This window comes from Vanessa tameamea, chromosome 30 (assembly GCF_037043105.1).
Source record: "Vanessa tameamea isolate UH-Manoa-2023 chromosome 30, ilVanTame1 primary haplotype, whole genome shotgun sequence".
Taxonomy (NCBI): Eukaryota; Metazoa; Arthropoda; class Insecta; order Lepidoptera; family Nymphalidae; genus Vanessa; species Vanessa tameamea.
In genome coordinates this window covers 1,775,920-1,792,854 of record NC_087338.1, presented here as the reverse complement: position 1 = coordinate 1,792,854, position 16,935 = coordinate 1,775,920, and the positions used below count along the sequence as shown (strand labels likewise).

The window sequence follows — 16,935 nt, the reverse complement described above, 5'->3', positions numbered from 1 at the left end:
AAGGTCACAGGTCAACTCTGGATCAGATTGGCGCGTAACCAAAACAGAAGCCTTTCATTGAACTGGACTTAGGACAATCAGTAGAATTTTAAAAGACTTTCAATTTATTTTAATTATTAATGGTTAAATAATTGCTTAAGAGATAGATGCCTACCCAACTTGTGGGATAAGGGTCATAGTATCATAATCTTAACTTAAAAAAAACATGTAAAATTTTGGAAATGAATCTTAGCAACAATGGTTTTCATGATATTAGTTAGATAAGAGTTTACTCATCAGAAAAACCCCACCAAATTTACTGGGTCATTGCAGTATTTAAATCCGGAGTTTTAAGACCTAACACTTCTTAGACCAGTTCAGTAACAGCAGTAATAACTATTACCCATATGCCTAAAATACCAACATGCTTGGTTGCAAATATTAAAGAAGAAAGAAAAATGAATTAGTTTTGCATACGGATATTAGAATTGTCTATTTAGAACCGTAAGTCACTTATAGATCAGAATTCAATGAATAACAGATAAAAATTTTGAATTTAAAATGAAATATCTATTGCAACAGAATGGTGTAGGTACAATTGTGAGACTCAGGCTCATAAACTAGATTTAACTGTATTTCAGGAGTCAGTACCACCCACGACGAATAGTATCTATTGACAATACTATACTAAACTATATAATCAACTAACTGAGCTTAACATAATTATATATCTAATTTCATTGTTAGTATTACCATTAATAACAATTATCGTAGTCATTTTTTGGTAGATACTTACTGAATATTATTAGCAAATGTTTATTAATTATTTAAAATACGTTCAACATGTGTATGCATGATTTTATATGATCACATGTAAATAATGTATAGATATGCCAAAAAGATGTAATATAGATTTTATATATAAATATTTTCTATTGGACGTCTGAGGGTTTTGCTAGGGGGAGAATTTTTATGGAATATATTAATTTATATCTTAGCTCGTTGAACTGTTTCATCGATAGCAATTTCTTCCAGACAAACTAACAGACTTGACACAGTCGTAAGATCAATAATCATAATTTTGTCAAATGTTACTAATATAAATCAACCATATTTTCCTTGTAATTAATCATGATATGTTGGTCAATAGAATTATTGGAAATGATAACTAATTTATCTTAAATAAACTCAGATGATTGTGTCGATCAGCAAATTGTCTGATTATTCTTGGATGTATAAATGTTCAATATGACATACTGCATTAGTTATATTAATATGACTCCAATTGAAGAGAAAATTGAGCAATTTAAACCAAAGAACTTTGAGTGCCTTGCCCAAAACACCAATTCTTTTGTGGCAGAAAACTTATACATTGAGTGACCAGCTGTCAGGTGGCCCATTGGCCAGTCTGCCTAAATATATAACAAAATACAAATATGGCGAAGAACTAACATACTTATTGCTCTTTCTATATCAATATCAAACAACTGATTGCTTCAATATTATATGTTCGACACACTAAAATATAAATTCTTATATAGTATGTTTTTAATTCAATTTATAAAGAATGTAAACAAAACTAAATTATACTCACATTTTCCTTTACATTGATCAAGATTATTTTCAATGTTAACAACATTAGAATATTTTATTGAAGATATTTAAAGTATTCATTATTGAACGTTGAGCAGGTGTTAAGTTAAATACTGATTCATCTCTTACTGACATAATTAATTTGATATTCGTTGGAAGAAGACAGCATTTTGTACTAGTAAAGCCATTAGTCAGACAGGAGATTCTAATTTTAGACAGTCCCACATAAATTGGAAATATATATCCGATCTGAACAAGAAAACCGATGTATCCTCTAACCGTAGAACACTAATTTGTGTTGTTTAAGAGAATTGTGAACTGTGAATGTTCGTAAGCTGTAAGCGATAACCTTCACCCTGTGAACATAATCTAGTTTTTATAATTTTTTTCATGTTGTAGGTATAATGACAATCTAGGTCCTTATGTTTTTAGCATAAAGAAATATTGCAAACAATATAAGTTACTTGCATCTAAATATTTATATTTTTGACTTAAAAACTCCATAGAGAATTTTTTTTTTTTTTTTAATTAATCTTAATTGATTTATTTTAAAAAAAAACCATACAAACCTACCTTAGTGTACTGAATCTTATGAGATCAACAACTTAACGATTGCCAGAATGTTAGCAAAATAATAAATTAATAGTATATTTGATTTACATCTACATACATACTAATATTATAAATAGGAAAGTAACATTGTCTGTCTGTTGCTCTTTCAAGGCCAAATCAGTGGACCGAATTTCTCCTTCCTTGGGGTACTTTTAGTGCCTAACACATGATCAACCCCTAAAGCGGTCGACAACTATTTCTTTATAAATTAAATTAAAATAATATCAAAACGATAGTCAGATCTAGCCTGTATAGTATAAGCGTGCAGATAGTATATTAAAGATATAAGTGTTTCATCTTTGGTTGGTATAAGTTTACAATGACTGATAAAATAATGTTTTGTTTTTACGAAAGAGGACTTATTGCAAAGTTTGACTTTTTTTTTTAAATAAAGAACAATATTGTAATTAAAACATCGTCAAATTTTGCAATATGTCTTAAGATTGTTTGAAGCAATCTGTAAAATGAAAATAAATTGTAAATATTTATAATAAATGTTTTTTTTTTTTTCAATCCCATCGTATAGTGAATTCCATAGAAAAGTAAAGATAATTAAACCTTATAAAATAAAACAACTCACATCACATTAACTTCCATTATATTAATAAACCACTCGATACATATATGACTTATAACTTTCACAGCAAATCCGTCCTTCGTCCTCAGTTTTTCTCTCCAGTTTTTAAAATCCCGCGCTTCTCCGTGCCAGGCAGTACCAGCTCGCCTCACCACGCCACGAGACGGAAGTGGCGGAGTGCCACAATACGGTGTCGATAACCGAATCAATAATCATACTTCATTCATGTTATTTCAATTAAAAAAAAACTTATTTAAAAATCAAAGCAGTACTAAATATTATTATTTCGATTAAAATTATATAAGTATATTTAAAAAAATCATGACACTTAGATTTATATTATAGCGCTTGGTTCAACCCTAAGCAGTGCGCATCTCGAGGAACCTTGACCATTTACTGATGTACCTACTTAAATATCAAAGTCCATTAAGAATTAATTTTAGGTAGTTATTAAAACTAATGGATAATTCGGCTCTGTTAATTAACTCGTGTATTTGATTGAATTTTAATGTTAATATACTGTAATAATAAGTACAAAGTTCACTATATGTTTATTTTTTAAATAATTGTTCCGGTTTGAAGAGTGAGCCAGCGTAACTATAGGCACAAGACATAACATCAGTGGCGTAAATTGGGGATGTAAGGAATGGTGACCACTTATCATCAGGTGGCCAATTTGTTCGCCTGCCTAGCTATACAATAAAATAAAAATTAAATACAATATGTATGGTCATCATACTAAAATATATTAATAATTAACAAAACGATAAATTAAAACATTATTTGAAGGTTATTTACTTTCTATCTATATATATATAAATTTTTATGATGATTAGGACGCAATATCTACGATTTCCATAATTTCCTACAGAAAATTATAATGTTAGAAAAATTATCAAGTCGTGCTCTTATTATTGCGGGTGTTACAGTCTTGGAATAAGGGAATTCGCATCGAGTCGATCGACGTTAAGAAGGAAAAAGATGGGTATTTTATGTTATCTTTAAATAGGGTTACTTAGCAGAGCATCCTACTCTGGGGTAATGCAGCTGACATTAATACTATTTTTGTACTGCAGAAGAGGGCTATTCGTGCAATTTATAACCTGGGCCCAAAAGATTCGTTAAGAGATAAATTTAAAGAAATTAAAATAATGACTGTCGCTTCTCAATTTGTTTTTGATAATGTTATGTATGTACGCAAAAACATAAACGATTTTCCCAGAAATTGTGACGTACATTCTATTAACACTAGGAACAAGAATAAACTTGTTACTCCAAGTACCCGATTACACAGGGTGAGTAACTCTTTTTTGGGGCAATGTATACGTTTTTACAACAGGATCCCAGAAAACGTTCAAAATTATTCAATTATAAAATTCAAAAGAATCGTTAAAGAGCGTTTGTGTGCTAAAGGATATTACAACACTAATGACTTTTTAGTTGACTGCACACCTTGGGAATGAAATGATCGCCTCCAGGCTGTTTCAAATAACTAAAATATAATTATTATTGTACATGCAAAATGGAAAAAAAAAAAAAATATCCCGCTGAGTTTCTTTCGCCGGTTCTTCTCAGGTCCGAGGTGCTAAATTCCGAACCGGTGGTAGATTTTTGACAATCAATAAGCAAGTGTAAACACTTCTATATTGAATAAAGATTTTTGATTTGATTTGATTTGATTTGATGAGGATCGAGGACGATCACTATTATTATTAAATATATATTTAATGTAAAATTGCTGTTATAACAGTTGCATTTTTAGTTTTCCTAATGATTCTAAAGTATGATAATCTTGAACGGTGACCTAAATTTCTGTTAGCCTTCCCGATATTAGAAGTATAGAGCGAAAGATACCTTTGAATACCTTCTAATCTCAATATGTGCGTAATTACGTGTCTAGACTACTGAGCAATATTTAATAATACTTCTCACTAAACTGGTATCAAAAATGCGTTTTGGTTTTGCTTTTTCCATTTTTGTTTTTTTACACACCAAACAACGATTTTTTTTCTAAAGTATCTTTTGTAAATAAATCTTCTATAAGTACACGGCTTACGCAAATATCTCTTGTAGTGGATTGATGTATTATCATCTTCGACCTGATGAAGCGACCTCATACATGTGGGACAATTCTCATCACGGAATCGTTTTCTCATTGGGAAGGGACGATAGGGTACCGCTGGATTCTTAGTAGATATTCCGGTGGACCAGGGTGTACTAGGCGTTCTGGCCTCTGGGTACTGGCGAGTCCCACAAACCCCCAAGCACGTCACTTCAGGCAGTGCGTTCAACAAAATAATTCACTAATATAGTTTATTTTTAAAGAAAATAGATGTAAAGATCATTAATATATATTTATTTATAATATATAATTGATTATAGTACATGATGAGAATGATACATCTTTTGCTAGCATTATATAAATTATTTACTTAATGTGGAAACTCTAACTTTATGTTCCTGTTTAAATGATTTTATCTCTTACTTTTTGTTTCCCTTATAAAATTAAAATAAATAAATACAACAATATTCCAATTAACTTATATACACTTTCCACTATCCAAACGATACCAACACTGCTATAATTAAAAATGTATTTCATATCTTTTAATATTATATTTTCTTTTTGTGGCTTATATTTTTAAAGGCACAGATTATTTCGCCAATTTCACGTGCGAAATATTTTATCAAATATTCAATAACAAGAACGTTGAATTGACATTACGTAATGCCATGCCAATTAAACGTCAAAGTTGTTTATTTGTGACAGAGAGACGTCAAATAATTTACGCTAATATCGTTAGTTAATTTGTACGAGGGAAAAATGTTAAGATTAAAAATATGAATACAAATATTTACAAATCATACCGATAGCGAAATATATATATAAAATTAAGCCGGAAGTTAATTTGTAAAGCGCATATAAGTACAGTGGTAGTATAATATAGTGTAATATCTTCAGAATCTTTTGTTTCTTTAAAGCGTACTCTCTGTTTTTACCGTCATCTTTTATTAAGTATTTTATAATTCCGTATGACCAAATGAACCCGGCTTCAATCATATCAACGGAAGACATGTCACAGTTGTAAATTATTTTGTCTGTTTTCGACAAGCCCTTGTGGAGACGCAGTGTGTTCGCATCCTCGAATTTCCATTCGTTCTTTGTGAAGTACGAGAAGATTGACGAGAGCTTGTGTACCGATCTGTATAAGGTAAGGAATCTGAAAATTAAAAAATGAAAAAATAAAAAATGAAGTTTATCCGCTTCATTAAATTGTCGAATCCACGACTTCTAATGCAGATTTAAATTTAAATTGCATATGAATACCAATTTCTATCCATTTTAAATCTCTTAGATTGTGATGCTGTTAGGTAGAATCCAAATAATAGAATTAAATTAAAAGTACGGTTAACACGTCTATGAAGTTACAATTATAATAATTAAAGAAAAATAAATGGATGTAACGGCCGTATTCGGCGAACGTCCAGACAGATATCGGTCACGGCTAGGGTTGCCAGGCGTCCGGATAAAGCCGGACACAGTTAGGCTTTTTGATTGCCTGTCTGGCCAAAATAAACGTTGTCAGGCATGTCCGCCTTTTGTTAGGTTTATACTTGTTTTTATTTCGGAAACTATATAGTTTAATATAATCAAATGTATATACATTTGATTATATTTATATTTCATTAGAATTAAAAAAAAAATGGTAATAATCAGAAAAGCTTGATTTTACATATTTTTTTTTATTGTACCTAATAATACTGAGACATAAAATCTTCAATAATGTAGGGTGTCCGGATTTTTACCCAAATGTCCGGCTAATAGGTTTGGCGACCTGGCAACCCTAGTCACGGTGACCAATCTCAATGCGGACCAGCCCATTACGATAGACATATTATAGTGCCTAAGTGTTTGCATCAATAAAGGTGGACTCTTCACTTTTTCTTCGTTCAGTGGCAGGAATTATGGAACACTATATGTGCTTTCCGGGGCTGAGGAGCGTACATGCTTTCAACTTCCAGACTCGTCGGCCCGACTTGGAGTTTGTACTCTCTCTGATCGAGCGCGGAGCAGGGCCCGCTGGATCGCAGTAAATAATAGTAAAAGAATTACTTATATATTATTTATTATGGATTATGTATATATTATTTTAAAATGAAAAAAAAAGTCAGTGTGGGCGACGTCTTCCAATAAGACGGCAAGCTTGAAGTCCAGCGAAGATCTGCTGATGTTCAGTAATAATATAAAATATAAAACGCCAAAATGTATAAAAGTAGTATGTAAAAAAAGGCACGGGCAACTGTGAGATCGTGGATGTTGTAAATTAAATAAATAAAAAGAACGATTGGTTATTAATGATTGGTGTAAATATTTTACAATTGTCATGATACTGAATGTACGATAGTTCGTGTTGATAATGGTACATTTTCACAAATTTCAACAAGTCAATGGCCTTTTCAATGTTTCTGAGATTGGTGCGTCAAAACAAAATTTTCGGCTTTATATGCTTACCTTGCTTTTTTTCCAACCAACATACAACATCCGTCGATGATAATCGCAGGAATGTAATGAAAGAGCACCGTTAGTATCAAATACAAGAGCTTGTGTGGAGTCACTATGGCGTTGCAGTACCATATTGTTTTCGATGGTACTATAGTCCTTGTTTTAATTCGCAAAACATCACCTATTTCCTCTGAAATAGTTCAAAGACTTGTTACAACAAACACAACAAACGCTTGACTGTTTATTTTTTCAAATTGAGCCATAATCGTCCGCATTAAGACTTCAACCTGTACTGCTGGAATAGATTTTATTTTGTCTGTGACAATCCTTACTATTCTTACTAGTTTGCATCGGGTTTTGACGATTGAAGTTTCTGAATCAAGGTAACTAAGTGTACTAATTTATAGTACCGTAATGTTAAAATAAATTTTAATTGTTAACTTAACAAAAGTTGATAATTAAGGAATTATTACGATAAACTGACAATTTAATTTGCCTTGCTCCAACCCTACCGTGCTAGCTCCATTTATTGTACGCCGTCTAATTTAGCGTTTATTGGTAGTTCTAGCTCTAATAATCATTTATTCTGTGTTTCGACAAAAAGTTGTGAGTCAGTGTATTGTGTTATTAAGGCACAATGATTATACGAGGTTTTTATCCCATGGTCGTCAGCGAGCTGAGAACGTATTCAATAAAAAAAACCACTGGTTCGAAAAAGTAAGGCCCTAGTCTTAACCGCCATCTAGAACAGCGAAAGAATGAACATTTGATAATAATAAATGATAAAATATTTAAACCATTTAAAGGAATCCATCGGTTATTTACAAGAATGTATTATTTTAGTGTCAATGTTTATAGGCAGAGATAAATTACCCTCAGGTAACCGGCAACTTTTGCACGACTGCCTCACTATTCTGATAAAAGATTATTTGTCGTCATTTTATACAATTTGGAACTTAAGAGCCCAACGAGTGAGGGCTATACAAGTTTTCACACTGCCGTAATGTTTACGAGCACAGTTGATCTAGTCGTAGAATTCTCGGAAATCAATGAGCTACAGTAGTAGTGTAGTGTAGTAGTGTCTATATTCCTGTTTTCAATGTAAGTAATATTCACTTAGCTCAGCAGTCAGTTTCATTAGACGTTCATAAATAGATTACATTAGATGACTTACTCCAAGTCATTGGATTTCTTATTCCACTGACTGTATAAATAATTGACTCGCGCTCCCCTTTTATGTGTCTGTCTTGTGTCTCCGCCGCTGCGGTTATTATGATATTGCTAACGATGTCCACAGGCACAAAGTCGATTTTAATATTATCATCAGCAAAAATAGTATGCATAACGCCTAGCGAAAGTCCAAGAATTATCTAAAAAAAAAAAAGAATAATTGCAGTCATAATTCAAATAAAATTTTAAGTTACAAGGACAACTTTTTTCTAAATATTCCGCTTTTGCTTGAGCCTTATTATACGATATTGCTCAGGTGCAAGTTAGTTGATAAATATGGCAAAGTTTCATTCGTCAAATGCAAATCTCCTCACGATAATTCCCTTCATGGCTGAACATGATATGGATTATAAACACAAATTAAGCACATGAAAACTTAGTACCGAGTTCTTCAGTTATTTTGGCCATGTGACTCTTTATCGGATGGTGGAAGTAACACAGGGCAAATCACATTTAACCTAAAAATTGAACTTTGGTGGCAGAATCGTGAGCATTACGCTATCGGCACTTAAAATACCATAAAACGTACTCACCCCGCTTGGTCCATATACATTTTTATCGTCCAGCCATCCGAGTATTGGTTCTCTGTACGCAGATATCACTGGAAAGAAATGTTATAATTTATACTAATATACACTCAGGTCCGGTTACTGAAGTAATTGCTGAATATGTCTAAATTTGTTTACGGAATAATTAACACGTAATGATCGGGTCGTTTTGTGATGTCAGACATTAATCATAACTAATGGGATTCTAACTGATGCGATTTCCACACTCGCTAGGTTGACTGCCGGCAGGAACCGATGCAAGCATACATAGGACATACCACCAGAACCACGATCTTCGAATTTTCGAAATGATGAGATGGGGACCAATAATACGATTGTTTTAATTCGAGCAATGTTTTTTCTGATCAAGCGGGTATTCGTTTTTGACCATTTAAACGACCCATCGGTTGATCTTTTACTTATTATTATAGCTTGCTTGGATAGGTTCCACCCACTGAGCATATATTTTATCGTCAGACAGCAATATTTAGTATTGTTGTGTTCTGATTTGAAGGGTGTATGAACTAGAGTAACTATAGGCATAAGGGACATAACATCCCAAGGTTGGTGGCTAATTGTCATTGAAAAAAGTGTGTTAATATATCTCACTGCGCCAATGTAGGTGAAGTACACTTACTAAAGTCCAGGGGCGTCCGTCCGTCTCATATAATAAAAATCTCGTATATTTACCAATACCCGGTCGAACGATGCATATAGGTAAATCTTCCCCCATGACTCTTACTAGTTCTTCACCGATTGCTTTCGTAAATGTATAAGAATTTGGCCATTCATCCAGAAATCTAAAAGTTACGATTTTAATGATTAATTGAAATCTAAGATATAATGGAACAAGGTTTGATTAGTTGGTAATTGTATAATTAGTATGTTTTCTATTCATAAGAACTGCAAGTGCATTTATTTATGTAATAATATGATGTAGTAAAAACTCCTTCGAAAAGCGCTACATCTTCTGGTTCAACACATATGCTTTGTGTTTATTGGTTAAGTCGTTTTTTTAAGCCAAAAAACTGTCTCATAATTTATACGTACAGACTTTTTGAGACGATCGTTTTAATCATGTTGTTCATATTTATGTTAATAAAATATTAACTTCGTTGTTAATAGATGGCGTTAGTTGTTCTTTATAAATCGCGCTATAATTGTCTAAATTTATTATTGTAAGTATATCGTCATTCAAAATAAAAAATGATTTTCCAACAGCTCGTTTCATCCGTCGTCTATACTTATGTTTAGATATCGTATTAAAAGTAGTTACTTTTATATATTATATACACTTTAGCACAATGTACGTCTTAATTTAAATAACATTTGCTGGTATCCGTTGTAAAGGCTCACCGTACCACAAAATAAGTAACCCAAGTCCCTAATATTAATCGGGTATTCAGACTTAACGAATGAATGCTCGTTCTTGGTAACAATATTAACAAAAAACACTCACGGCTTCATCATAGCATTGAGTTTTTCTTCGTCCAAGTTATTAGCAAGTTCTATCATTGTTGCAGGAGGAATCGGACTCTTGTAGAAATATTCTCTTACGTCTCCTTTTATACGACTCCTTGTGGCGTGACTGTAAGCTGTAGATATGTGGACTATCGATCTGGGAATACATGTTAAATGAATAAACATCCTTAGTTTTTATAGACAGAGGTTTACTGATAACAGCGCCTATGGTGTCAATTTTGCTAACAAATTGTCAATCTACATTCTACTATTCTTTTCTTGGGAGGCTTTGTGCAAGCCCACCTGGATAGGTACCACCCACTCATCAGATATTCAGCTGCCTAGCAGCAATACTTGGTATTGTTGTGTTTGAAGGGTTAGTGAGCCAGTGTAACTACAGGCACAAGGGACATAACATCTTAGTCCCAAGGTTGGTGGCGCATTGGCGAAGTAAGGGATGCTTAATATTTTTAACAGCGCCAATGTCTATGGGCGGCGGTGACCACTTAACATCAGGTGGCCGATTTGCCGGTCCGCATAGCAATTAAAAAATTAATACAAATACAAAAAATCTGTTGCGGTTTGGTTGAAGTTGGATCAAATAGAACAAATGATCCAAATATTCCATTCTTATTCCAAATTATGTCTGTCCCATTTGCAATTGAAAGTAAAACATTGGATTTTGAAGTGACTATGCGAAAACCTTCAGAAAAAGTATAAAACCTCTCCTTACGGCCTCTATGGTGACATGGCTTGTTCAGCATCGGAATTAAGATTCAACGTAATACTAGCTGCGTCCTGAATTGTATAGTAACAATTTTTAATAATTATTTGTATATTATATATAAGATTATATATTAACTTTAAATGTTTGCAAGCTTGGGCTAGTCTCAGAATTTCTCGAGTCCCTTTGATGTTGATGAAAGTCGCCGATTTCATGTTCTCCCGAAAATTCGTCGTGGCTGCCGAGTGGAATATTACGTTGACCTGTAATAACATTGAATTTAGGATATAAAACTACATAAGAAATCTAAAAACCTAATAATTCGATTAACATTGAATTTTTACGTATTCAATAGATACTAATCCTTTGATAATTGTGCTTAAAAATATTGGAAGTAGACTAAATAACATAAATTCCAATCGCGATCGAAAAAATATGCACTGATTGTATCCATAGAGTTAATTCTTTCATATAATTCCAGTCTACGGTGAGTGATAGTGGAGTCCAAACGCAAAAGCAGCCGGAAAGGAAGAATGAACTGCACTAACCACCCTCGCCATGCCGGCTCCCAAGATATCTCTTCATGCTTCGTTTGAAGGAAGACTATAGGAGGAGATATAGCGTGTTCTACTGATACATTAAACAAAAATACTTTCATAAAATTTGCTACCTCATCGGAGAGCTTCGCCCAATTATTTTCATCAATACCAAGGTTGTCTTCATAGCAGTCACCTTCTATAGCTTGAAGTTTATCACCAAAATTCGGTTGTTCTTTAAGAAGTTCTTCGAAAACCTAAAATTTAAAATATTCTGATGGAACTTGAACGTGAAACATGCTATTGCTTTCTGCATCAAACATGTCATTGGATTTTGAGCTCAGATATATCCCATTAATAGTGTGATGTCAGCCTAATGTGTGAACCTCAATAAATTCTTCAGTAAAAATATAAAATAACGCCAAAATTTATAAAAATAAAATCTAAAAAAAGGCACGGGCAGCTGTAAGCCCATGGATGTTGTAAATTAAATTTAAAAAAGACCTCAAAAAATTGAGAATATTTGTCCTGTTAGAGCCCTTGTCGTATTAAAGAATCGGTCTAAACAACATCCACCCAGGATTAGAACATCAGTAAAGTAGACCGAAGTTAGCAATTTGACAGTGCAAAATAATATGGTTAGGGAATCACGTAAAGCCATGGATACCGCGCTTAATATTTTTCGCATCGGATCAGTGAGAATGACACACATGTAAACCTTAATCTTGAATAGTTAGTTGACTATAAACATATATGTATATAAAAATACATACCAAGTCACCCAGAACAATTTTAAGCCTGTCTTGAACAGACCTTCCCTTCTTAACTCGGAGCAAAATATAGATTTTTTTTATATTAGATGATCTGAAAATTGAAACATATACTTTATATATTTATTAAGTTAAAAATGTTGTATACTCCAAGGTACTTATTGCCTCTTAGTTATAAGTTTAGTGATACTGATGAAACTTTATTTTCAATAGAATTTACAAAAGGTTTTCGTAATACCAAAAATACAAAATTTTTCAAAATTCTTTATAACAAAGTCTGCTGTAAATATACAAACATACGTTTTTAACATATCTCCTACCAAAAATTACATAATTCAAAAACCGACAATGCACAAAAGCTTTTCGGTATTAATGCTTTAATGATGTATAATTGTTTATTTGACGTATATTTCCCTTTTTAAGACAGTCATTTTTAACTTTTCCGTTTCATAAATTCAAATCATTTATAAAAAATACATTGGTAAAGAAGGTATATTATTAGATACAAGATTATATTGATAATAAAAAAGCGTGGAGTTAATGCTTATTGACTTCCAGGCAGGAGACATAACACACATATATAATTGTATTTAACTAACATGACTGTATTTTTAGATGTTGAAAAAGAGTAACTACTGAGTTTCTTGCCGGTTCTTCTCGGTAGAATCTCCATTCCGAACCGGTGGTAGCTTCACTTAATATAATTTGTTAAATGACGATTCAAAAGTGCTTGTAAAAGCCTACTTGAATAAAGTATATTTTGATTTTAAGCCGAGGAGACTACGATAATGTAGAAAACGATTCTCAAAATTTGCTTCGTTGGGTACCGAACAAAGAAAAATTGGCGAACCTTACAGTGATCGCATACAATGTAATAAAATACATCTCAATTGTTATTAAGCAATATTACATATCCTCTCGGAAAATAAGTTGGTCGAGCACTGCTCGTCCGCCTACCGATATCATAAAAAAAAACCATATATTGCAGGTAAGCAAGAAGTTACTTACCTTAAGATTTTCTCGATCATGTGTTTACCAACAAATCCCGACCCACCAGTGACGAAAATAACAGCATTGTCGTAAAACTTCTGCACTAAAGAGTGTCCACTTAAAATTTCCTTCTTAATTTCATCATTTTCTCTTTGAGCTTTCTCTTCTATTTCTTCGATGGTCGTCATCTTATCTGCAAGAATATAAATATAAATAACAATATAGGTATGAAACGCTTTTGGTTACCTTTAAATCGAATATATAAGATTATTATAGTGAAGTGAACTTCTTGGTCGGATACCGTCATCAGTACCACGTGTTCCTTACCTAAAACATACCACATATACACTAGAACATGTTTTAGTAATCAAGCTCTAATTACTCGAATATTTGCAAAATATACCTAACGAAATATCTCGAGCATCGACATCGACATATTCCACAATTCTTATCCTGTGTATAAAATAGACTCCGACTGCCTATCAGCGAATCTCATCCAAGATTAAAGTTACGTATTTTACTATGATGTTTCTTGCTACGTTTGTCTTTGTCTGTAATCATTGATGGATACATTTAAATAAATCAAGGTATTAACAGTTGCTCATCAATATATATTCTATAATGTTATGTATGTACGGCAAAATATTAATTAATTTGTGAGAAAAATACTCATTGCATTGATACAAGAAACAAACACAAACTTATTATTCCTGTTACTTGACTGCATAGAATCACTAACTCGTTTGAAGGGCAATGTATATGGTTTTTTCAAAATGCCTTTGTTGCATAATTAAAAAAAACTGGAAATGAACGCTTTTGCGCAAAAGGTTATTGTACAATTAGTGAATTCATGGTTGATTGCACACCTTGGGAATGAAACGATCACCTCTCGGCTACTTGTATGTGATATTGAATATATGTAAACTATCATTACATTACATAACATTAGCAGCCTGTAAATTTCCCACTGCTGGGCTAAGGCCTCCTCTCCCTTTTAAGGAGAAGGTTTGGAGCATATTCCGCCACCGTAGACACCTCATACACCAGCCGTGCTAATATTTCTCGGGAAAACGTCGAAGAAAACCGGAACAAACTTGTGTCTGAAATCGAGTCTTCGTTAAACAAAGTCTCGAACTGGGGTCGGCTAAACTTAGTCCATTTCAACCCCAAAAAGACGCAAGTTTGCGTGTTAACTGCTAAAAAAACACCATTTGTCGTATCTCCATGATTCGAGAACATTCCGTTAGCCGCCACAGCTGGTATCGGAATACTTGGCGCGATATTTTGAGCCTGGTTCAGTTCCGCGGTCAATTGGAAGGCGAAGCCAAATTGGCATCAAAAAAGCTCGGTGTGCTCAGCAAGGCAAGACAGTATTTCACATCGGCCCATCTAAGCCTGTCTAAGACTATACAAGGCGCAAATTCGGCCTCACATGGAATACTGCTCTCACCTCTGGGCGGGTGCTCCCCAGTATCAGCTCTTTCCATTTGACCGTATCCAACGTAGAGCGGCTCGAATTATCAACGATCAAGCCCTTTCCGATCTGCTTGATCCTTTGGCTTTGCGTAGAGATGTTGGATCGCTCTGCATCTTCTACAGAATTTTTCACGGGGAATGTTCCGAGGAATTGTTCGGATTTATCCCGGCTGCTGAATTTCACCTTCGGACATCTCGTCAAAATTCCAAATATCACCCGCACCACCTAGATGTCCGAAAATCCACAATAGCGCGATTTTTAAGACATTTTCTGCCTCGCACAACCACTCTGTGGAACCAGCTTTCGCCGGCGGTTTTTCCGAACCGATACGACTTGGGAACCTTCAAGAAAAGAGCGTACTCCTTCCTGAAAGGCCGGCAACGCACCTGCAAGATGTTGCAGATGTCCATGGGCGGTGGTAGACACTTTCCATTAGGTGAGCGTCCTGCTAGTATGCGACCTCTAACTAAAAAAAAAAAACGCTGCTCCTATGCGGATTGGTGGAATATGCTTAATATGTAGATAGAATATGCGTAATTATTAAATTATGACGTAAATAAGTAATTTATTTTATTTTATTTAAGTTATTAATTGTATTTAACTTAATCTTTATGCACGATCTTAATAATTGTCGTTATTATAAAACGGTAATGTTTTAAACAACCTGCAAGACTAGTTTCATGAGCTTTTTTGTTTTTAAGGCAGTCTTGTGGAAAAAAACTCAAAAAAATTATTGAAATAATAACGTTTACCGTCTAACATTTTTTAATTTGAACCGACAATTGTTGTTTTAATATAGATAAATAATCACTGTTAAATCGCTTTTATAAATCAGAAGAAAAAATGTGATTTAAATTGATAATGTTTTTTAAATAAATTTTTGAAGTTGCATTTTTGACATATTTTGAAAAAAGCTAAAAAACGTGAAAAATCTAAAATGGTTCACTTTTGCGTAAATGCACATGGGGGTTAAAATTATCGTAAACAGTCACCCCTATCAACTCCTAACGAGAATACGTCGAATTAGCAATAACCCTGTATATAAAACTTGGTGTTAGGGTTTTGAGGAAGCCCGTCTGGTTTGGTACTTAGTCTATGAACCGATTTGAAGGGTGACTGAGCCAGTGCGACTATAGGCACAAGAAACATAACATCTTAGCTCCTAAGGTTAGTGGCGCACTGGCGAGGCCAGGTTTGGTTAATATTTCTTGCAGCGCCATTGTCTATGAACAGCGGTGACGTGACTTACCATCAGGTGGCCCATTTGACCATGTGGTCCTTCCAAATACTTAAACAGTTAAAAAATTAAAAATAAATATGTCACATTACCTGTGTAATATCTTATTTGCTTTATATGTGAAGAGTTTCCGAGTCTTAGCACTGGTGTTAGGTTATTTATATTATTATATGTAATGCACCAAATCTTACAAAGCAACTTTAAGTATATCTTGAATTGATTTTCACTTGTTAACCTATTGCACAGATTTTTGTCACAACGCAAATCGCCGATCTAGAACACATAACCGAATAAGACATATTCACCCAAACAAGTCGTTTTGTTGTTGGTGTTGATGGTGTTCCTGCATAGTCAGCGATACAAGGCGCTGACCCAGCATATGTGACGTCAGTCGGTGTCTTCGATACGAAAAGCGATGGCTTAACTTCACTATAGCACTAATATCGTCCGAGTGTACCAGAACAGACCCAATAGTGATGAGGATTTTGGTTTTCGATCAACCTCTGCTCATAGGTATGCTATAGGATGAAACCCGAATGTCAAATGTTTGAATTTGATAAAATCAAAATTAAATCTACATATAAAGACGCATCAAAATACCGTATCACCGTACAGCCGTAAGTTGTCAACATTTCACGAGTAAAATGATTGGGAGAAGTCCTCCAGTCTCGCACTGCTGATCGTAAAAAATATGTCA

At 33.6% G+C, this 16,935-nt stretch overlaps 1 protein-coding gene across 1 annotated transcript; it reads right to left on the bottom strand.

The window, feature by feature from the left end:
- Positions 1-5,443: 5,443 nt before the first annotated feature.
- LOC113391620 (fatty acyl-CoA reductase wat-like) lies at positions 5,444-16,484 on the bottom strand. The gene is made up of 11 exons (XM_064220009.1): positions 16,331-16,484; positions 13,543-13,717; positions 12,538-12,628; positions 11,899-12,021; positions 11,367-11,491; positions 10,503-10,661; positions 9,734-9,843; positions 9,029-9,096; positions 8,440-8,635; positions 7,275-7,455; positions 5,444-5,982 (listed from the first exon to the last, which is right to left on the bottom strand). Exons 2-11 carry the CDS (start codon positions 13,710-13,712, stop codon positions 5,595-5,597), a joined length of 1,611 nt encoding a protein of 536 aa, XP_064076079.1. The 5' UTR covers positions 13,713-13,717; positions 16,331-16,484; the 3' UTR covers positions 5,444-5,594.
- Positions 16,485-16,935: the final 451 nt, after the last annotated feature.